At 47.3% G+C, this 24,447-nt stretch overlaps 1 protein-coding gene across 1 annotated transcript in view; it reads right to left on the reverse strand.

Moving 5' to 3' along the window:
• Positions 1 to 800: 800 nt before the first annotated feature.
• Positions 801 to 24,447, reverse strand: part of ARHGAP10 (Rho GTPase activating protein 10) — a 333,033-nt gene continuing 309,386 nt past the window's right edge. The window contains exons 21-23 of the mRNA XM_023227376.1: positions 10,210 to 10,362; positions 9,017 to 9,108; positions 801 to 1,582 (exon numbers count right to left, since the gene is read on the reverse strand). Coding sequence (XP_023083144.1) covers positions 1,494 to 1,582; positions 9,017 to 9,108; positions 10,210 to 10,362 — 334 coding nt within the window. The 3' untranslated portion in view covers positions 801 to 1,493. The remainder of the gene's footprint in view (positions 1,583 to 9,016; positions 9,109 to 10,209; positions 10,363 to 24,447) is intronic.

Consider the following 24,447-nt stretch of genomic DNA (forward strand, 5'->3'; position numbering starts at 1 on the left):
GTTCATCTGGGGATGAGGCAACAAACACATCTGTCCTTTGATAAATGCTTGAGAGAAGTCCGACAGGTCCAGGAACCTCCTATGGGGATGCGTGGAAAGACATGCCTGGCCCCAGAGCAGCCTCTGGGGCATGGGGCTGGCTTCAGAATCTTGGGGCCACTAAAACTAAGCCCCACATTCCAAGGGAAGTCCCCTCTTCCTCAAGAGGTTGTTGCACCCCATAGCTTGGAGGTGGAGGAGAATGAGGAAGCGTCAGAGCAAGGCCTGCCCATGCTGGGGGTGGCCATCCGCACGGGGTAGGGCAGGGTCAAGGGTGAAGGCTCCTCTGGGAAGGTCTGCTCTGCTTCCCTCTCCTCCCTCAACACTGAAATTAATCCAGAGGGAGATTAGTAAGGAGGCCTGGAAGGCAGAGGCAAGCTGGGAGGTGTGGGATAAGGGTGTACAATGGTGCTGGTAGGAGGGCTGGTCCCACAGCACTGAGACAGCCCACACCAACCACCCAGGGCCAAAGCCCCAGCCCTGCTCCAGGTCCTGCAGGCACCAGGGTAGAGAGGCCTGTGCAGCCACTGGAGGAGATGTGAATGCCCTTCCACGACTGCACACATCAGAGGCTGCCGCTGCCCCCGCCCCCCGGGAACACGCCTCACTGCGAATACTCCAGGCTCCCCGCTAACAGATTCCACCTGTGAGCACGCCAACAGCGGAGAGAGACGAGTCCCATCTCAGGCTGCCAATTCATAAATCAAGACAGGGCAATGATTTCCACGACCGCTTCCCCACATTAGGACAGATACATCAAATAGTAAATTACAGTTTATTTCATTTACAGAGACCTTGAGGCAAAAAGGTGGTGTTTGGAAAAGAGCACACGGGTGAGGAGCACCGAGAAGCCTGTTACAAATACACCAGTGCACGCCGCCAGCGCGGTGAGCGTGGGGTCCCGCAGGTGGCCGTCTAGGAAGAGTAGGCTGGAGAAGCACGTCTCTCTGCTTCCCTCTGGCTTGAGACCATCTCCCCCGCACCAGCAGCAGCCCTCCCAGCCAGGCAGCCCGAGCCAGGCATGCGCTCTGCAGACCTATCGCTGTGAGCAGCACAGTTCCCTTTAACATGGCGGCAGCAGGCGCTCGGGGAGGAGAGGGAGCCGGGGTGGCTCTGGTGACGTGACTGCCAGTGGGGGCGACACGGGTGGCAGAAGGCTGCCCTCCCTCTCGTTCTATATGCTGGATAATTAAAATCCCAGGTCCCGATACTTGACAAATGAAAAGTCCATTCTGCGAATCCTGACATCCCCCTCCTGATCCACAATCACAGTTCGGTGCGGTGCGTTCCCATTCCCGCCCACGCCCCACCCCCAAGGCTGATCGTGATGATGGTAACTCCCAAGTGTGGAGGTACCTGTGGGTGCAGCCCAGAGCCTCAGAGGAGGAAGGCGGCTCTCTGCCCCCAGGCAGGTCCCTGGGTGCCAGGGTCAGCAGGGGCTCTGCGTCCAGGAGCTACAGCAGCTTGACGTAATTCTGTGGAATCAGCCCCCTCTTGCCGTTCAGAGTCCCTTCTAGCCAGCCAGGTTCCCTGGAGGTTTGTACTGAAAAGGAAGAGAAAAATCACCTCAACAAAATGTCCCCAAGTACTTGCCTCCTGGGTGTTCACTTAAAAGCTCAACCAGGGAGTGGCCAGTAGAGAACAGGGGCCACTTCTGGGATGCTGGGTCACAAAGTCTGCACCAGGGTCACTGACAGGCTCTGCCTCCCTGCACTGGCCACGACAATCCTCATCTACGCGGTCCCAAAGCAACCTCCTAACCAGTGTCCCGGTTTCCAGTCCAGTCCCTTCCAACCCACTCTGCACAAAGATGCTCAGTGAACTGTCTAGAATACAGAGCTGATCACATCACTCCCCTGCTTAAAGTCAAACTCAAGCTTTTTGCGTTTTTGTTTTGTTTTTTTCTTCCTGAGAGGGAGTCTCGCTCTGTCGCCCAGGCTGGAGTGTAGTGGCACTATCTCGGCTCACGGCAACCTCCGCCTCCCGGGTTCAAGCAATTCTCCTGCCTCGGCCTCCCGAGTAGCTGGGATTACAGGTGAGCACCACTATGCTTGGCTAATTTTTGTATTTTTAGTAGAGATGGGGTTTCACCACATTGGCCAGCCTGGTCTTAAACTACTGACCTCGGTTGATCCATTTGCCTTGGTCCCCCAAAGTGCTGGGATTACAGGTGTGAGCCACCGCTCCCAGCCTCAAACTCCAGCTTCTTACTGGTCTGTAACACAGGCCCCTTGGCACCTGGCTCCAGTCGCCCCTACAGGAGCCCTTCACACTCCACTGGCACATCATGCATGTCAACTGCAGTCAATCATCCACAGAAATCCCAACTGCAACTCCAGGCCTTTGCAAGCGCAGTGCCTTCTGCCTGGAATGCCCTTCCCCCACCTCTTCACCGGGTAATTCCTCCTGTTTAGAGACCTGGTTGGATGCCTCCTCCTCTGACAGTCTGGTCTGACTCCCACACTGGATTGGGAACTCCTGAAGGCAGCCTGAGCCTTATACATCTGGGCACGGTGCCTGGCACAATGGACTGTTCATAAATATTCACGTGATACTTAACGAGGAAACTGCAGCCTGGACAGCAAAGGGCACAGGTCCAAGCACTCCTCACCAGGGTTCGGAAATGCAATACAGAAGCATTTCATAACCCCCAGCTGTGGGCAGTCCCCAGCTCAAACCCCCAACCACGGTCAGGTGCAGGGATGGCAGCCGTGGCATAAAGGAAAGGGGAGGCATGGGCTACTCCAGCAGAACAACTCGAAAGATGGCTTCCGATCACAACCTAGGAGAATAATTTCACATCAAAAACCAAGTACAGGCACACATGTCCATAACACACACGTTTCATGAAGCAGCACTCTTACCCTCACTGTGCGCACGCAATGCCTTCCTTTCTGTATTCTATCATTTTTTCCCCATGGATTTGTGTAGAAAAGTATTATTCTTTGAATGCTAATTGCAACTCAGCGAATTGAGTTCATGGTCCTCTAAGGTAGAGCTGCCCCACAGTTTGGAAGACACTGACAAGCCAATTCTAATTGTCCTTTGCAACAGGGTAACTGTTTGTTCTTCCCTCCCCTGGATGAACAGGAACACATTCTGGCTGTCTGCATTCCCCTAACCGCCTGCACTTTCCTTAAATTCAACAAGCTTCTGCCTTCAAGGCCTCCGTACAGCTGTTCCCTTGGGCCTGAATGCTCTTCCCTGCCTTTATGCCTGGACAGCACCTACTCACGCTTCAAAGAGCAGCTTCAGCATCCCCCCACTTCCACGACTCCTCCCCTGGCTCCAGACCAGGTTGGGGCTCCCAGTTATGCACCCTGCATGTCCTGTGTGTGTGCACACATACGTGTACATATAGAAGAGATACACTGAGACGTTCTTTTCTAGTCCAGACTGTGAGAGCATGTAACATCTGTAACATGAGACCCGGCACCTAGCACAGTGTCAGACACATGATTATCTGTGTAATGAATGAATAAGCAAAATAAGAGATGTGCTCTCAAAGTGATCTGGCAGCAAGTCACTGTTTTCATGCCTTCAATGACCTTGACCCTGACACTGTTCTTCATACCAGGAATTTTAGAGACTTCTCACTTCATCCAAACACCCCAGCTGGCAATGCTACTAGTATGCAGCCACCATCAGGGAAAAGCTTTGGATTCTATGCAAAAGAGGCCCTCAGGGTTGTAACAATGTGGGGGCCTGAGTGGCAAGGGGCCCAGGGCTCAAGTCAGAGCCCTGGAGGAGACTCCTGGCTAGCTGGGTGCACCTGGGAAATTAACTCCTGGGCCTCGCTCAGCTGTTACCTGCAACACGGGGTTACTAGCACTTAGCCTGCAGGACCTGCTATGAGGAGGCAATAAGGTAGTCTCAAATACAGTCTCACCTGCACATGCTGTTTCTCCTCCTACCCTATACACACCACACACTTGCACAAAGACTCAGTATTAATAAAAGACAGGATGAACAGAGGAGGAAAAAGGTGATGTTCTACAATGCTGGAGGTGAAAGGAGGCTTGATTGGGGAAACCTCCCCAACCAGCAAACCAGAGAGACACCTCCACAACCCCATTCACCACCTCCCCAGCCCTCCCCTCCCTGGAAGGCAGAAGCCAGTAGGGAGAGAGATGTCACTGCTTTATAGAGGTGACCAAGGGGCATCCTGTAACATTCAAGAGCCTTGGAAGTGGACCCGGCCAAGCGGCGGGCAGGGTGGGCTAGAAGGGTCTGGAGACCAACAGCAAGGTATCCCCAAGCACAGGAAAAGTGGTTCTGCAGCTGCAGATGAGGCTGGCAGGCTCTCCCTCCCTCTCTGAAGATCTGACCTCTCTCAGTAGCATCGAACCCCAAAATACCCATCTGGGGCTCCTCTCCTAGTTTATCACACCGCTACTCCCCCGAGCAGTGTCTACGCGGACAACAGGGCTCTGCTTTTCCATTCTTACGGGTGGAGAACATGGTGGCCTCAGTGTCTGTCATTTCCCACGCACCCTCCCTGTGCCTGCAGGTCTCAGTCCAAGAGCCTCACTCTGCTGCAGCCACGGTGTCCTCACAGCCTTTAGACCACAAGAGGGAACAAGATGGGTGTGGGGCAGGAACCCCAAGTAGCACGAGAGAGAAGCAGGTCCCTTCCACCAACTCAGTTTTCGGCATAACATAGACAATGTGGGTGACAAACACTGAAATCACTGAAGTGTCATCAGCACACGGTGAGCGCCAGGAACCCGCACTCAACTTCAGAACTGCCACAGGACCCACAGGGAGGCTGCGTCCTGGGCTGTGTCCTATCTCCCACCCCGAGGCAACCAGTAGCTTGAACGCTATGTTTCTCATTATCTTATCACAGCTATGGGTAAAATTCAGTTTTTGTCACACAAGTCCATACCCCTAATAATATCCCATTTATTTTGCGTATGTGTGAGCTTAAGCAGAAGCACATAATGTCTAGTCACCTGGAACTTATTTTTCACTCAGTAATTTTTTTCTCAGATTCCCGTGCTAGGAATCTACCTGGCAATGAAATCGTTGGGCTGTGGGGTCTATATGCGATCAACTTTCCAGGATAACGCCAAATTGTTTTCCAGGGATTATTCTGTGTCTATCTGAGACCTTTCAAGTTTAATCGCCAGAGGCTTTTAAGGATTAATTTGGGCCACACTTGCTCCCCAACGTCTACACGTGGATGTTGACAAAGAGCCTGGGACAGCCAGGAAAGCAGCCCCGCTGCTGCTGCTGCTGCTGCTGCTGCCGCCGCCGCCGCTGCCACGTGGGGTCGCTCCTGGAAACCTCCTGCCTCAGCACCCTCCCAACCCTGCCCCTGGGGAGGCAACCACTGCCCATCAGACTGGAGCACACCTGTCTGGAAAGACAGCAGGACTGGCGGGTGGTCACCAGCAAAACCTATTTCCAGGATTCCCCAGGCCCGGAGAAAAGGGAAAGGTCCCTCTGGCCATCAAAGCAACGTCACTGCCCCGAGACCTTACAAACACAGCCCTCTCCTGGGAGTGAGGGGTGGGGGCGGGTGGGGGTTGGGAGGCATTGCCCCAGAGCAACAGCTAGGCATTAGTAAGTCTACTAAAGAAACACATGTTCCACCTAGAATTGGAACTCGTAACTTAAGCCTGGCCCACCCAGTAAGAGCAAAGAACAAGGACAGTCACGGAGCTACACAATTGCTCAAGACCCCTATGTCAACCACACTCCGGGTCAGGATTTCTCAGAGCTGCACACATCCCAAACCGCAGAACTACTGACGAGGCTGCCCAGGGGTCACTCTGACCTCGAGTTTGTTTTCTCCAAAGGCCACTGGGTGCCATAAACCGATTTCCTTTATTGCCTGTATGAGGTACAAAAAGGAATGGCACTGCAAGAGCATCTATGGAGGCTGGAAGTTTCCACATGGATAAGTGAACATAAGAAGAATGTCTTGGGCATTCCAGGGACACTAAGTATTGCTGGTCTGCAGAAAGGGAGCGTTCCCAGCAGCACTCCTGTGGCTGAGTGGCCACTTGGAGCACTGCCTGGCTCCACAGAAGCTGTGGTCAGATGACCTGACAGTCTGTCTTCTCAGTGTCAGTTGTCAGACCGGAAGACCCTATAGCTGTTTAAGGAAGGGCTTCACTAGACGTGTTCTGGGCAAGCACCTGCTTTTAACTAGCTAAGAGATCAACTATGCACAGAAGATGTGAGGTGCAAACACACACACAGATAAACTCTGCTTAAGGGCTTGACACCGACTGTACCCTTTGAAGAAGTGTCCCTATTAAGCAGTAAGCCTAATGCTGTTGATTCTGAACACCTTCCACTATGTTATCTGCCCTGCTATAAAAGAATCAGGGGGGAACCTGCAAGACAAGTAGCTCACATTAAATGAGACATCCACATCCCTGGGTAGGGAGAGGGTGTCAACACATCCACAAGGTATTTTCCAAGTAGCCAGCCTTAGGAGAGGGACAGAATGAGGAGCTCCTGGGACACCCGGGGTGCCCCAGCCAGCAAAGTCCTGACAGAGCTAGACACCAGCACTGCAGAGCACAGAACCTGAGTGAGACACAACCTGGCTCAAAACATAGCCTCTTCTGAGGCACACTACGATGTACCCAGTGTGGCATCATGGTCAGCAGCCTCTCCCCCATACATCTGTAGCAACTCAGAACCCTCTTTTTCTAGTGGCCCCAATGCTATCTTGATACAACATCAATGTTGTGGCCATCCCTGGCACTGAGGATGAAGAATCAGCTGCACAGAGTCCTAAAGGAGCCTGTTCCAGGTCACATGGAAGATAAGAAAGCCATGGTGTGAGCCCAGGCAAAATAACTGCAGAGTTCAGAATCCACGTTGCCTGCAATCAGTGGCTCTCCTCCTCCAAAACACACGGAGACACTGGTATGTGTGTGCACGTGTGTGTACATATGTACAAATGTGTGACTATGTACATGTACGTGTGTACATGCACACTTCTTAGGAAGACTCCAAGTCATCTCGGGACTTTAGAGCTGGAGAACATAAGTCTCCTGGGTCAGACGCCTACCAGCTTTTATCCAAACTGGCAGATCTGCGCTGGCTTTAGGCACTGACCCTCATTCACATGGCTGTGTGCCCAGGAGAGGTGTCCTATACCCTGTGTGATTCTGATTGGTCTAAATCCTTGCAAATGATGGATTTGGGGTAAGCATGTGACTCAGTTCTGCACACTGGGATGTGAGGATGGGTAAACTATGAAGAAAATCCTGGCAAAGTTTTCTCATTCTTAAAGGAACACAAGGATGAGACACCTCCTTCCACCATAGTGTGGCCATGATACATGGAACTGAGGCAGTCATCTTGCTCCCGCCAGGGAAACCAGACAGAGGCCCAGGTCCATCAGCAGAGAACAGTTTCACAGAGAGATGGAAATACTTCAGTCTTTGATAACATCTTTGAGAATATGAATTAAAATCAGAACTCCCTACTTCCAAACTTACTATGGTGCAAACTAATCCCTCCCCCAACCCATTTTTCTTTTTTGAGATGGGGTCTCACTATGTTATCCAGGCTGGCCTCGAACTCCTGGGCGCAAGTGATCCTCCTGCCTCAGCCTCTGCACCAGCTGGGACAACAGGTGTGCACCACTGCACCTGACTTTAATCCATCTTCACGACTGATTCAACCAGCTCTGTCAATTTTTGTTATTTGCAGCCTAAGGTATCCTAATAGATACACCTTCTATCACAGTAACTATCTCACAAACTATACTGCAGGAGGGAGTTCAGAGTCTTCTAAACAAATCTAATCACACAAAATAAAAATTCATCACATTTCTCAAATGAGTGCGTTTCAATACTACCATCTCAGCCTCCCCTTCAGCCATATGGTGTGCCGACATGAGACAGGCCTGGGGCAGGGCAACTACGTTCCACATTCTCTTGGCAAAACTGCATGTATGTGATGGTAATGGAGGAATGATCTTGCTTCTATTCCAAGAACAAAATTTCTCCACAAAGTCTAATTCTGTTCCATGTGGGGTTTTGTTGTTGTTGTTTGTTTTCTGACACTACCAGGAGTCTCTGTCTCTGAAGAGCACATATCACACGCATATAGAAATCTATTCTAAATGAGGCAACTTGCCTTCTAAAAAACAGTCGTCAGCAAATGCTGCATTACTGACAATACACCACTGTGCCTCGTGTTGATACATTCCACATATCCCAAACATTCTGGATAATCAACCATTCCATTCCAAGCATCTCAGGTTCCTACTGCTTCCCTGGAACTCTTCTGAGGAGCTCCACCCACACATGACAGCACGGTTTCCATAGCAACCAATGCATTTCATAATGAGCAGGACTGGGGAGGGAAGAAAGCAAGAGCAGGGGAAAAAAGACACTGAGCCGTAAGAGAACTTTTTGAAATATTCAACCAGGCATAGCTCCTACATGCTTGTGTATGAATATTAAATCCTCAAAAGCTACACCCTTGTTTCAATATGCAAAGTCAATACCTGAATCTGGAGACCCACACACTGTTCAAATCAGCAAAACTGTAAAGCACAAAAATGGTAAGGGAAATAGAAATCGAACATTTTTAAGCATAGTAGTATTCTCTGATGACTCAGAGTTGGTAAACCTGAAGCGTTTAATGGACTTGGTTAGCAACTCTGGGAGAACAAATATAATAAAGTGTGCAAATCAGAAATATTTCTTCAGTGCAAGTGACACTAGCTTTTTCCTGTCAGGAGAGAAATGACCTGAATGAAGACCCACAAGATGAGATGGAGAATAATCAAGAAGAGAGCACAGTGGCATTCCAGCCATCAACAACAGGCCCCTGGTATTGGGGCCTAGGAGCCGAACACAGCAGCTTAATCCAGTCCAAAGCATCAAGCCGGACACTCACCCTCCCAACAACAGCACCATCGCTGACCGTTCCCTCCAGGCTGCGGTCGTTAGTAATCCGGCCCACAGGATTAATAGATGAGGCTCCCACTAACACTTACCATCCTCAAAAATTGCTCCTATTTCAAAAGATAATTCCGAGCTGTGTTCTGCTTCACACGGATACACCGCTCGAGCCTTCCGACTGCTCACACTGAAAAGAAAGCAAACGCAAAAGACACCAATGAAAATGTGGAAAACAGAGAGAAACCTCACCCCCAACCCCCTTCCCCAAATCTCACTGATGTCACCAGTAGGGCAACTCCTCCCGAAAAAGAAATTAACATGGAAGTGAACATCAGGCTAAGAATAGCACTTGATTTTCAAGTAAACGATGGGTTTCAAATTCAAGCCTTTCCTCAGGGAGCCTCTCTAAGGAGCTGTCACTGAACCACTTCACCTAATTCTCCTCCCTACCTGGTGGGATGCCCTTTCCTACTATTCAGCACTGTTAGAACCACAGGACATGTTTACTTCCAAGCACTTCAGTTGGTCTGTTAGGAAAAGCACACGCACCTGGACACACACGGCCAGCCGGCAGAAGGAGGCGGCACACCCACACTCCACAGGTGGGAAACCACTGGCCCAGATCCACCCCAGGCAGCCACCGCTCTGGAAGGGGCTTGTTGCTCTTCCCTGAGTGTTCTGTATTTACACCGTGCCTCCACCCCAAGAAAGGCACACCAGGCCCAGCTTCTCACCATTTGTTAAAGCAACCTCTGTGTCCGTGCGTGAAAAGGATGGAAACCATGCTTTTAGCCAGTCTAATCAAATCCAAAGGAAACGCCTCACCTCACTGGCATGGGGGAAGCCACTGACAGGAAGAAGCACCTGAGCCACCACAGGTAGAAGAGCCTGCTGGAGGCCAGCAGCTCTGTCCTCTGTGGACCTGGCCACTGGATGCCATGGAAGCGAATGTTTCCAGTGCCAGCTTGCCTACCTTTAAAACAAAGAATGTGCTTTATACTCATGAACAAGAAGTTCTTCCAAAATAAGAACTTCTTCATAAATGCACAACCAGCACGACAGAGTAGGTTTAAGCAGGTCTCATGTAAGGCAAATCCTCCAAAGAATTTGCTACTGAACTGGTGAGGCACGCCCCGATACAAGGTGGTAAGTGCTGTCCATGAAGTCCGGGATGCTAGGGGTATCTGGGTAAGCCGTTGCCAGCAGAGAACACAAGAACCTGCTCAGGTTCATCAAGCCCCCTGTGTGTGCTGCCACCCTATTCCACATTCCACTCCAAACCACGTACCTTTCAGGTGGCTTGTCCACTACAGTAGCAGGAGGAGAAAAGAGGAAAGGGGATGACCCGGGTGAAGGAGGTGTCACAGCTGGGTTGGAGCTTGTTGTGGTTGGAGACTGTGGGTTAAGCCACTGCACCACAGATGATCGGGTCTGACCTGGGCTAAAGGTAGGAGTTTGAAGGACAGGATTAATAGCAGAAAGGCCACAGAACATCAAATGCATGACATCCCAATCCCAGATGACTAGGTCGCTAATTCCCCTATCACTCCTGACCAGTAGGGACAGAGTCCTCTCTGCATCCTGCCGGGGCTGCAGCCCGAACTACGGATAGCAACAACCCAGAAACCAGCCACAACCCCAAACTCAAGCTGTCTTACTGTCCTTCTCCAGCTTCTCCAATCTGTCCAACCTACTAGCACCCTATGAGTTCACTAATTAGAAAACCAGAATCTAATTGCTCAAAGGAGTAGCGGGATATTCAAGGTATTCATTTTTTCTAATTATAAGGAAAATCACAGGAATCCAGCATCAAGCACGTGACCAGCAGCTGCACAAGATCAGCTAAACATTTAAAGATCTTTCACCTGCTCCTACACGTATGGCCGTGCAGAAGACAATGCCACTGGATTCAGGCTTCCTCTAGAGAGGGCTAAAGACTAGAAATGAACAGCAAAAACTTCTAGTGACCAGAGCATTTCTTAATATTTCCATTTTGTTTAAAGTTAATGTAAACAGTTCAGTGAACAGACACTTGGAATGGCCGCTAAGCGCAGAGGGAGAGTTCACGTAGTTGATCCGTGTTGATCTGAATTATTCTTCAGTGACCTCAGAACTCGAGGTTTGTGACTATGGTATATGATGTTCCCTTGAGAAGCGTCTCATTTCATTCAGTGACATTTTGAACACACACGTGTTCCCTGTCTGCGGCACCCAGGTGCTCTTCACCTCAGATGCCCGCCGTCTTCCGCTAAACCAGTACACCAGTTTCCACGAGCAGTTTCCCGAGGCTTCCACATTCCTCAGCATGCTTAGACTGTTTCCCCTGCCAGAGAACTGGCACCGAGTTCTTCAGCACCAGCATGGTCTCCTGGACAGCCCCCAGGTGCAATCCTCCAACACAGCGACATTCAGCAACCTAGGGCCAAGTTTACCCACCTGTCTCCCCATATCCGATGCTCTTCCACCTGCCCGCCTACCAGGGGCCACCCCGCCCCGGCAGCCTCCTGTCTGCCACAGCTCTGCTTCCTGGCACTCCCACCTCTGCCTCAAGCTTTGCCTTTCCTCTCAAGCTCCCCGCCCTCCTCTGCCTGCTCTAATCTTGCCTTTCCTTGGCTCAGCTCCAGTTCCACCTCCCCCAGTACTCCTCCTGTGGCCTCTCTAACCCATACACCTTCCCTGGAGGCCTGCGACACCAATAAATGAAAGGGCAAGTTGACACTGGTTGTTCTCCGATGGCTTCAAGTATTTCTCTTGCCTCTGCAGGAAGATCTTGAACTCTTTTTCCAGATCTCACGAAGCCAGGCAGAGTGGCAGGGACATGGAGCCATCGGCCAACATCTGAGCAACCAAATTAGAAAGTTCTAAAACCAAAACTGGATTTTACAAATCTGGTGCATAATTGACTTGGTAGGTATTTAATACACAGAAGCTTTCCTATGCTTTGGTCAGTAAAAACAGGGGGTCATTAAAAAAAAAACAAAACATTATTCTTCACAGAGCTTATTTACAATTCCCCTATCCAGCCATTCATCTGGGAGTCATAAAACCTATTTTACCCAAGGCAAGATACCTTATAAATCGTAAAGTGATCTGTATCACCAGTCACAAAAGTCACTCCGTTTTCTTTTTTAGCAGAAAAGGAACGTTGAATGTTGTCTTACTAATCAGGAAGGGAAAGGAGAAGTAGGTGTGAGTGAAGCCCTGGCAGGGAATTAAGGCCACAGTTAGCCAAACAATTGCCAAGTTATCTCCCAGCAATCATTCAAGGTGCTTGGAGGGTGGCGGTGGAGGAAGATGAGATGTTTTGCCACACCCCCCTTCAGCTCTTCAGAGTCATAAATCGTCAATGACTGCCATTCATCTGCCTAGAGGCAGGACAGTTACAGGAAGAAGATAAAGTAACTATGTGACTATATTTTTGTGGCCCTTGAAAAATAAAGAGCATAAATTTTATAGCTATTGTCTGCTTAATCCTCACATCTTTCTTTAAAAAAGAAAACCTCCGTGTGTGGTGTGTGTGGTGTGTGTGGTGTGTGGTGTATGTGTGTGTGTGTGTGTGTGTGTGTGTGTGTGTGTGTGTAAAGGGAAAATACCCCTCGGTTTTTAGAAAGTGAAAGAACCACTGCGATGACAGATACAAAACAGAGAGCCCTGCCTGTCCCGCACCCTGGCTTTCTCCATCTCATCCCAAACAGGAACATAGAATCAGCAGTCCTTGTCCAGGGTCAAGTTCTCCACATTCATCTTTTATGTTTTTTGTGATCTTTCCGTCGCTGTTTAACACATACATGTGCTATGTGATCCAGCACTAACCGGTTCACCAAGATTACCTCCCAGACTTCCCATGTAGACTTAAGTTTCTGTATGTGATGTCCTGGGTGTATCTCAGAAGCCTCTACTAGGTGACTCCTTTGATTTCAGAACCCCACGTGGGCAGACACACTGTAAGCTGGAATATTCACAGGACGGAGCAACATGCGAGGCTGGAGACAGTCTCTATGGAGATGAGGCAATGAGACGTGTGGACAACTGGAAGCCTATGAAAGAAGAGACCTGTGCAGCCAAACAAGGTTTGGGAAGCAGCAGAGCAGGTGCTTGGATAGAGGAAATTTTTCAGAGGTTTGTCGGCCAGGGAGGATCAGAAGTAAGAAATGAGTATATATACTTAAAAGGCAAGAAGTGAGTATATATACTTAAGTCGTGTGATGAGTTCACATCTCAAGCCAGTACACATCAGATTGATAGCATGTTTCATAGCGTCTCCCAAAAGCAAGCTGTCCATATTTTTTGGAAGGTCAAAAAAAAAAAAAAAAAAAACGTAAACATGAGCTTCATTATGTAACCATCTCCTACCTTCCAAACTTTGGGTAACTTTTTAATAAGAAGATTTGAAAATTTTTAAAAATATTATTTAAAATGTAATACCTACATTTTCTCAAAAAACAGTAAGGTATTAGTTTCCAAAGAGAATTTCTGATATTCTCTTTCCCTTCTTTTATTTAAAACATTTTGAAGGAACATAGGCATTTTGGAATGGCAGCCCATATGCAAAGGACGAACAGCTTTTCCTCAACCTGGGCTCCAAGAGAGAACTGAGCCCTAAGGCACATGTATCTCTCTCTTTCTCCACCTCTCTCTCTCAAAGAGTGAGCTTTACCCATCATAAAAGATCCGGATTTTCTAAGCTCCAAGTTTCTCTCTTGAGGCATGCAGGTGTGACCTGGCCCAAGCTGCATTGCCTTGTAAGAACCGGGACTCAGGGAACTGGCACAAGAAAACACTGATACTCTCATTGCTGTGATTAGTAGAGGCTGCTGGCTCCAACCCTGAGTCCCACGCCTTCTGCCAGCATCCCGGAAACGATGGTAGGCTAATTTGGTAGCTCACAAGCAGGTAAAATTTCAGACCCTTCACAGTTCTTGACAGTATCATCACTGGGAGAACGAAAACACTGGACCATTTTTTTGTACTCTGTGGTTCAGGGGAGAGCCCCAGCTTTTTCCCAAAGAACATCTTTGGGATGTTCTTTTTTCTTGTTGTCCCTTTAACTACAGATTTTTGATTAGTAAGACCAGCATGAGCACAAACCACCAATTCTGTTTAATGCCAGCTGCTGATCAAGTACAAAAAAGCACCTCAGTGCCACGAGTTTCTTGAAAGCCAAGTCGCAGTTTGCGAACATGGAGGAAGAAGTCAACTGTTCCTAAAAAGCTCAGAAACCACATTTACCAAGACAAAAATATAGAGAACTACTCATATCTGTTCGCTGTCTTCCCAACTTCACACACTACACTGCAAAAGGCTTCTCCTGAAACAGGATTCCTCTCCATTTTCAGTATGGAAGAGGCAATGTCACCCTCCTTCCTTCTCACAGAAAGGGGACAAATAGAAACAAGAGTGTTTCACTAAAAGCAGATGAAGATTTCAAATTGCTAACTTGGAAACACATTCCTGAAAATACATAGATTCAAAGTCTACCTGACTGTTCCTGAGGCCACAGAGGCATTTCTTGTGTTTAGGTGAGGCGGGTAGAAGAGCTGGGAAGGCAGTAAGCAGAGAAATATGCATTTGAGTAAAGGATGAGGAAACTCTCTTCTTTAAAAAGTCAACACTCTTACTTGGAAACACGGGCCTGAATTTCGAGGAAAGACCTTGTAGCTTTCACGTGCAGCAGTGGGGCCAGACCCCAAAACATGAAATTATGACAGTGCTGTGTATGTGTATACTTTACAAAGTGTATTTTTAGAAAATGGAACAGATCAGCAGTCCATGCTGCTTCTGATTCAAACTGCGATCCAATCTCCTCCAGTACTAGACTCTATGCTCCATGCATATTAAAAACGTTCTGGCAGCGGCAGATCACAAACATTTCAGAAAGGGGGAAGGGAATAGGGGCCTTAACTGTTAAAACTCGACACCAGCTGCACCGATCAGCAGAGAACTCCTGCATCTAACAAACATTTCTTGCATAACATAGACAGGTCAGGCTTTGGGCAGCACTAGAGGCACAAGCCCCTGATTCCAGCCTATATTAGCACTGAGTGCCATCTAAATTCAAAAGGGTAGAGCGAGGAGAATACGCACTAAGAAAAGAAATGAATGCTTATTTGAAGTGACTAAATCCCCCAAATACCAAGATATTTCACTACAGTTATACAATATGAGATCAAATCAGAAGTTTGCACTGCAATGAAAGATTCTAAACTCTCAGTTGCCAGGTCTCTGAGCAGAAACTAACACATTAGTGAAATGATCTTTCATGCCAGTCTGGGAAACATACAGCATAAGTCTAGAACAGCTGTCCTGGGCAAGAGTGTTTGAAAATGTTAATAAAGACAGAAGGAAATATTGTAGATCTGTATATTATGGGAAAAATCTCTGTTCAAATAAATGCCAGTTATTCCTTAAGTGCCAGGAGAGGGAGAACTCCACACACAAGCACACTGTTTGGTTCCACACGAGCACACAAGCACACCGAGGGATAACAGCAGTGCAGAGAAACAAAGGCCTGTGACATGCAAGTCGCCATAACCCACAGGGTTGGGGGAGGAGGCCTTTGCTGGCCATCAGGAAGGTTCAGAGTAGACCCACTGGCTCATGATTTATGGTCTGAGGACTTCCTTTCAGTCCTTGTGCTAGTCCCCGGGGACACTCAGGCAACTGTGACATGACCTGCTCTCCAGCCAAGTGGAGAATGCCCAATTAATAACCATAATACAGGCACTGAGATCCATGTAGAGATCTGCCCACGGTCCCTCAGAGGAAGAGTGGAGGGAGCACCTAATAACCATGGGGATAGTCAGGAAGGCTTCCTGGAGGAGGCAGCATCTGTGTGGCGCTAATGCTGAAGCTGATGCTGCCATAGTCAACATCATCATCACCTCCCCACACCCAGGCTCATGCAAGGCACAACTGTGCAATCTAGCCCTGTGCTAGATGCAACATGCAGGCACAGTTCACTTATTCCCAACCACCCTATTACTCCACATGACATATGAGAAGAGCATCTCAAAAAGGTGAAAGCAACTTACTCAAGGTCCTGTTTCTAGTAAACCCTGTTTTGACAAGACAGCACAGATCTCAGACCCTCAAGTCCTCTTGAGTGACTGGAATGGAATATGGAAAGAACGGTGAGAGAGATGTGAGTACCGGGATATTCGGGAGGCACAATCATAACCTAAAGGCAAAGAAAGGCCATTGAAGGATTGTACACATGCAAATTACAAATGCCTAAGACTCTGCCACTCCGCAGAGAGACCTGGGTGCCAAAGCTGGCAATGTCATTGCTGGCTGAGTGCCAGCTTGCAGTTTCTTCCTCCCCTAGGCTTGTTCCTCTTTTTGTCAATAGCTAGAGGCTATGCTGAGGAGGAAGCAAATGACTTAAGAGTGCTCCCCAGAGGCTGGCCCACAATTGCCGTCATTAGTCTGCACTTGGCGTCATCCACAACCGAAACTTGGCTGAGCAACTTAAACTCCCTCAGCTAATGTGAAGAGAGTCATGACTCACCCGCTGGGTCATTGTGGGGTTTAAATGAGATAATACACGTAAGGCACTGAAGCACAGTAAGCAGTCAATAAACGAAGCCCTCACTACTATTACATATTTCTGGGTCAGACCTTACCTCTGATTTCTAGGGTTATATCATCACTAACCATTTAATTTACCAAAAGACAGCAAATCAGCTATGCAAAGGGCAAAAAGTATGGCTATATTAAGTAGATGTCATCATTTAAAAAATCTAAAGTTGCCGGGTGCGGTGGCTCTCGTTTGTAATCCCAGCACTTTGGGAGGCCGAGCCTGGTGGATCACGAGGTCCGGAGATCGAGACCATCCTGACTAGCATGGTGAAACCTCATCTCTACTAAAAATACAAAAAATTAGCCAGCCGTGGTGGCAGGCACCTGTAGTCCCGGCTACTCGGGAGGCTGAGGCAGGAGAATGGCGTGAACCCGGGAGGTGGAGCTTGCAGTGAGCTGAGATGGCGCCACTGCACTCCAGCCTGGGCAGCAGAGCAAGACTCTGTCTCAAAAAAAAAAAAAATCTAAAGCTGCTAATAGAAACATGACATCCTGGATTTGAGCGTGGAACAGAGAAAGAACATTATTGGAAAGACTGGTGAAGTCCACATGAAGTCTGTGGTTTAGTTAACAGTACTGTATCAACACTCATTTCATTATATTTTAACAAACATACCACAGTTCTGTAAGATGCTAAGGGCTGGGGGCGGGGGTGGGGGCGGGACGTGAAGAGTGGAAGTGAAGGGTCTATGGAAACTCTGTGCTATCTTTGTAATTTTTCTGTAAACCTTAAACTATTCCAAAATAAAAATTTATTTTAAATGATACATTATAAAAAGAACAACCCCATATAGATTTTTCAGTCACTGAAACACTAATGGTCTTTTGAAATTATAAACAAACATTTGGGGGCATCTAAAACCTGTAGGGAAAATATCTGGTTGGTTTAATGACAAGAAGAGATGTGTGAAGCTTACACTTAAAATCACCTGCACTCTCCATCTACCACCACAGTGGTGAACTGCACTTCCTGAAGCTGGGTTTTAAGAAAGGTGGGCCCTTCCAAACACACTTGTTTCGATTACTGATTAGCTAGAGATCGGCAAACTTATTCTGTAAAGGGCCAGAGAGTAAATACTTGAAGCTTGGCAGGCCTTCTGCAACTACTCAATTCTGCTATCACTGTCAGTCAAAAAGCAGCCACAGACAAAACGTAAACAACTAAGTGTAGCTGTGTTCCAATAAAACTTTATAAAGACAAGCGGCAGTGGGCCACAGTTTGCTCACCCCTGGATTAAATGGACCAAGTAAGAAGCCTGGGAGGGACATGGGGGTTGGGGGAGATGAAGGCAACTCAGATGGAGAATCGCCTCCGTCTTCACTGGTTTCATGGTGCAGGGCTCCCTTGTTGGTGCCTGCGGCTGATCCACACGTACCCAGTGCTTTCCTGCACCAGAGGCCCTCTTCAACTGTACGAGATCACCTCCCAGGCAGCAGGGAGCCAGCCAATACAGGAACCCAGCACATAAAAGCAGTAACTTGTTCACCTTTGAGAACAAATACCTTCTCCCTCCGTCCCCCCTAGACACAGTCTTGCTCTGTCCCTCAGGCTGGAGTGCAGTGGCGCAATCTCAGCTCATTGCAACCTCCGCCTTCCATGTTCAAGCAATTCTCGTGCCTCAGCCTCCTGAGCAGCTGGGATTACAGGTGCGTACCACCATGCCAGGCTAATTTTTGGATTTTCAGTAGGGATGGGGTTTCACCATGTTGGCCAGGCTGGTCTCGGAACTCCTGACCTCAACTGATCTGCCTGCCTCAGTCTCCCAAAGTGCTGGGCTTACAGGCGTGAGCCACCGCACCCAGCTGAGAACAAATATCTTCTGCAGGAAGGACGCGGTCAGGGAGAGGAGGAAGGGCACTGCAGGAAATCCCCGAGCCCCATGAAGGAAGGCCTGCCATGTTTAACACTCAGTCCTCAACTTGTGTGATCCTGAGGCTCCTATATGGATTTCCCCCTCCAACAAGAAAGGACATCACTACCTAGTCGTCTGACAAGGTTCACTCCCAAACTCCACTCCCTTATAGCAAAAGTTCTTGGTTTTGCTGTAAGAGAACAGCTGCAGAATTACATCTCTGACCAATCTTCCACTCAAAGAGTTCTCCTTGAATCCTATCTTCCTTCCAGATGATCAGTGTGGAATCAGGTAAGAGGCTGAACTTTAGCTTGCTAGCGGAACAGAAAAGGAACTGTAACTTCATTTCAGAAAATTAGGGGGCATTCGAGGTCTGAAGGTTATAGTGCTGCAGAGTCACTGACAGGAATGTTTCAACCAGCTGCCACCCAATGTGAGGGCTGAACATCTTCAACAGGGTCAAGCACAGCTCCAAAGAGACACAGATACTCTGCTCAGAAAAATCCACCAATTACTTACAAACAGATTTATGGGTTATTTGTTGTAATGGGTGCAGTACCTGGGTATGCGGCTCAGCATAAGTTATAAATGTGGTTGGGTCTCAGTAGGCTCCCCATGCCTTGATCATGTGATAGCCAAGGGTCTATTCTCAGAGGCTCTGACAAAGCAGATCCCCAAAGCAAGACACTAAGAGAGCAGCCCCAGCTGAGTCCTCTGGGAATAAATACAGTAACTGCTAAAAACAACACAACTTCAGGTCAACATCTAGAGCTTCTCCAAGGCTAGAAAGGTTCTCTCTCTGAGCTATTTAGTAAGGAGATTATGTAACTGATGAACCAGGAAGTTGGGGTCAAGTTAAACTAAGAATATTGAATTACGTGCTCAGAGGAAAGGAAAATCCCAGCAGGTGGCTGCCTCCAGCTCACAGGGGAGCAGTGATTGGGTTTTATTACATGTGGTATCTGGAAACCTCACCCCGGCCCAGAGGGACGGACGTTATTATTCCCCTTTTACAGACAATCCTGCTGAGCCTTGGTTTGCTTAAATCACTTATATAAGATCTTCAAGGTTGTAAGAAACAGAATGTGGATGCAAAGCCAGGCCTCTCTGAAATCAGTGATTTACCAATATAAACGGTCTCGAACTTACAGAGGGAGCCCGTGAGGTCCTTACCTTATTTAGATATTGAGATACAGCCAATTCATGAATAGCAAATAATAAATTACAACGATGGCATCAAGTAAGAAAATCTTTAACAACAAAAACCAGTTACACTAAAAACCAAAAATGACTGATGCAAGACTTAATTGTTTCTAAAGTCTTAAGTAGTGGAAAAGCTACTACAAAATTCAGACATATCTTTATTTTGGGAAGTCATCTTTTCGTGGTAGGGCTTTAAAGTTACATGGACTATCAACATTCTGACTTAAAAATAAAACCTCCAAATTTCAGCACCTGCAGCTACAGCACAGCAAAGGAAGACACGAATTAGGCCACATGCAAGTGCCAAGTACACAAAGCAGATCCCAAAAATACCCCAGCAAGCCACAATGGATGTGTATCAAAGCATGTAAGGGGACAGGCAGTCGGCATAGCATAATTTCTGTACAAAGTTGGAGAGAAGAAATTCAAGAAAACATACAGGACAAAAGTTGTACCCCCAAACTGAATGTGAATAGACACTGTGATGGTAGATGGTCAAGTATACAGGCCCTGAGATTCACTTCCAGAGCGTTTCTGAAGCTGAAGGGAGACAACTGAATATCATATTACTCATAAAAAGATTATGGATGCTGCCTGGTTGCACAGATCAAATTTCCAAGTCTCTCCAGCGCTGCTGTGGGGGAGAAGGCCCTCCTCCCCGCATCTCAGCCAAGGTGTTAGATGATGAATTCGCAGCAACCAGATTCAAGTGTTTATTCCCCATAGATAATTATAAACCACAGCCACATGACTTAATGTAAGGTCAGTGTTCCCTCTTCAATCCAAGGGCACTGACCAGTTGACAGCCATGGCTGTTTCACTGGGTTTCAGAATCAGGGCAGGGTGGAGAACACCTGCAATGCAAACAATGTTCCCATATGCAACTGCACAATTTCAATTTCTACAGTAAAACAAGTCACTGGGCAGACACATGAGAGGTCAAATTCACCTGTCCTTTACTGCTTGTGTGGCTTGGGCCAATTTTTCTATGTCCTTTGTGCCTTCTGATCTTTAAAAATGACTATGTATCTACCCCACTGGGTTGATGCAAGCATTAAGAGGAAATGTCATTTACAACACAGCTGAAACAAAGTCTGGTGGCCCCATACTAAATGTTTCATGGTCTCTGAGCCTGGAAGTGCCAAGAGGGTATCTAATCATACTTTCTCTGCAGCCTCAACCACTAGCCTCTGCTAAAGCACAAGGTTCTACTCCCTTGAATCCCCAGACCCTTAAGAGGTAGGGGAAGGAGCTAACCTCTGTGCAGAATTTAACAGGCTGCTGTGGGCTCACAGCAAGGCAGCATGCTCCTCCTGTTCATTTGGCCCTGTTCTGCCTTAGATTTGAGCTCCCTTAGACCTCCACTATCTAAATGACCCTGCTGTTTACTTAGGTATGGTAACAGGTACTGGCTGCCAATTCATTCTTCACAGTACCCAGAATCAGAGACCACATCCTTCCACAAGAAGGCACTAGGCTCTACTAGAGATCTCAGTGTAACCCACTGCATTCTGTAACCAGGGCCCACATACAAGTAAACAGAGTAAAGCTGCTAATCTTATTAGGAAACCATCCCCCTACTAACCAACAAAGATGCAGGAAGTTTTTGCAATGGGAAGTTCATTCCTTTAGGTTACTTATCACCCTCTCCTGACCTGAAATTTACAGAGCTTCCCACTCCTTATTACAAAAGCAGTATATGTTCATTTTGGTCAAGTTAGGAAAAAAAAAAAAAAAAAAAAAAAAAGCAAATGTGCAAAAAGCACTTTTAAAAGATATATCTATTTTCTTTTAAATAATGTGATTAAGATACCAACTTCTGGGGTGAACTGACCACCCTGGCCCTCGCGGAGTGCTGGGTTGAGGAAGCCCTCTCTGAAGGAGGAGGGAGAGGGAAGAAGGAAAGACAGAGAGGGGGGAATGGAGGAAGTGAAGACAGAGTTCGCCAGTGACTGCCACCCTGTAACTTCTCATAGCAACTTTCTCAGTAGGCACCAGACTTCACAGAAATCTATTAAAAATGATCTAAAATGATTATTTTTCTGAACTTTAGGCAAATCATTCACGGTTTACTGTGGTATACTAAGCCACAAATCATATTTAAGGGGGGGTACTTTGGTATCTCCCAGCAAAATTTATTGACTTCCTGAAAAGCAATCATGGAACCAACAGTCAAGTAATTTGACATGCCAAGCAGTTGTCTCTGAGAAACGCCCATTCATTTGCCCAATTTAAAGGAAACAAGTGATTTCATTGACAAGAATAAAAATGGTTACCAGTGAGTACAAAGTATATGATGACATGCACAAGGCTGTATATGGGAATAGGAAGGTGTTATCTAGTGATTTTAAATAACTGACATCAAGTCTGAGTAGGCACAAATCTCAGTGGCACAATGACAGCTTGAGGCTCTAGCTGGGATAGATGCTTTAGGGATATCTTAACATTCAGGATAAACAAAGCCAAGCCTCTCAGTGGGCGGGAGAGGGGAATCTACTGCCCTCCTGGGCTGCCGGGGTATAGAGTGAGAAGCATCTCAGGGTGCCAGTACCCCGAACTAGAGTGAGCTATTCTGAGACCATGCCATGTTGAATTTGAGAATGTGCCGGCAGAAAAGGAGGTGATCCTTTTCATTTGAAATCTGTAGAGGAAGCAGATAGCAATGCCTGATATTTCTTAAAAGAGATTTTCTTCTGTGGCAGAGAATCTAAAAGGATTACTTGTCAAGGACCTGGCTCCATCAACTACAATAGAAGAAAACCTGTTTAGCAAAAACTACTTTATTGTGGGGAAAAAATGACTTTGGAACATTTGAAATACCTTGACCTATGATGTAATGTCCTCCAAGGAGACTGAGCTGGCAATTCTTCACTGGCAATGAAGTCACCCATCACCTTACTGAGTGTACAGGTAAGTAATAGCTACAGATTGATTGACTGCAATGAGTAACACCCACAAGTCATAAACATCAGCAGAAACCCAAGGAATCCAATTCTGCTGCATTGTTTTCTACCTATCAGAGGCAACAGCTGCACTGACACACTGCCTATGTCAGAACCACGGCTGCTGTACATTTTCCTCTGCAAATTGTTTTCCAGTGGACGAGATTTTAGCATTTTTGTTCAACAGATCTACTGGGGCCCTATGTGATCCACATAAATTTGGACTCCATTCTGTAGGACCTGAGATCACAGTACAGGCACTGCCTCCTATTAAGAGCCCTGAGTAGAGTTTTAATGACTCCATAGCAACTTTGGCTAAAAGGGATCTTAATGAGCATTTACTTAGAACCTATCATATTTAACATTGTACAGCTGGTATGCAGAGATAAAGGGGAAAAAGACAAGAGAACACACAATGAGAACTTATAAAGGCTAAGGAAACAAAACACAGTAAGGAGCAAATGGTAAGATTAATTGTGTGGAATTGCTAGAGGAAGAGTCTGTAATCTTTATAAGAAAGAAGATGAATCAGCCAGGCATGGTGGCTCACACCTGTGATCCCAGCACTTTGGGAGTCCCAAGCAGGCGGATCACGAGGTCAGGATATCGAGACCGTCCTGGCTAACAAGGTGAAACCCCATCTCTACTAAAAACACAAAAAGTTAGCCAGGTGTGGTGGCAGGCACCTGTAGTCCCAGGTACTCGGGAGGCTGAGGCAGAAGAATGGCGTGAAACCGGGAGGTGGTGCTTACAGTGAGCTGAGATTGAGCCACTGCACTCCAGCCTGGGTGACAGAGCAAGACTCCGTCTCACAAAAAGATGATGATGAATAAGAAACCAAATGTAGTAGCCTAAGAGACATTCAGTAACATACAGAAAGAAATGAGATTTCCAAAAGGTAGCATTTTTATAAACACATAATTAAAATAAGAAATTAAATGTTTACTAATAATTATGTCAATATCACAAAAAAGTTCAAAGAATATAAGATCCAATTCCTATCATTAAGAATTTTATGGCCGGGCACGGCGGCTCATGCCTGTAATCCCAGCACTTTGGGAAGCCATGGAGGGTGGATCACTTGAGGTCAGGAGTTTGAAACCAGCCTGGCCAACACGGTGAAACCCCATCTCTACTAAAAGTACAAAAAGTAGCCAATGTGGTGGCACATGCCTATAATCCCAGCTACTTGGGAGGCTGAAGCACGAGAATCACTTGAACCCAGGAAGCGGAGGTTGCAGTGGGCCGAGATCATACCACTGCACTCCAGCCTGGGTGACGGAGTGAGACTCTGTCTTTGCCACCCCACCACCCACTCCCTGAAAAAAAAAAAATTTTTATGATCTAGCTTGGGGTAAGGGAAAGCTTAGATAGACATGTAGAAACATTTATTCCACATAAATATCAAATAATACTAAAAGGCAAATATTAAACAATACTCAAAGGTGACTTGAATTTCTTAGCGCCAAATAATGAGTATCAGCAGAAATATTGACAAGGGACCTCTCTAGAGGCTTCCTGTAGATTAGAGCATGGGGAAGACTTCCTGGAGGTGAAGATAAAATTAGACCGTGAAGATAGGTCAGGATTGGCTTGTGCAAAAAAGCACAACAGATATTTGAGGCAAAGAGAACCAAAGGATGTGGGAAGCACACACAGGCTACTGGGAGGCAGCAATGCACGACCCTAGAAGAGTGTTTTTCTAAACAAAAGAGGTGGAGAAATCACTTATCCTAATTACACTCCTCAGAGAAGCAGCTTATACTCAGCACAGCCCTGGAAGCATGCAAGGAGCAGCGGATGGTCTTCTCTATCAAGGCTCACTCATTGTCACCTGAAAACCCCTTAGCAAGGCAAGCTCTCAGGTCCTTCTCAGACCTACTGAATCCTCAGCTCTGGGGTGGGGCCAGCAGTGTGGGTCTTAGTGAGACCTACAGGGGGTTCTGGTGC

Source organism: Piliocolobus tephrosceles, chromosome 3 (genome assembly GCF_002776525.5).
Source record: "Piliocolobus tephrosceles isolate RC106 chromosome 3, ASM277652v3, whole genome shotgun sequence".
Lineage (NCBI taxonomy): Eukaryota > Metazoa > Chordata > Mammalia > Primates > Cercopithecidae > Piliocolobus > Piliocolobus tephrosceles.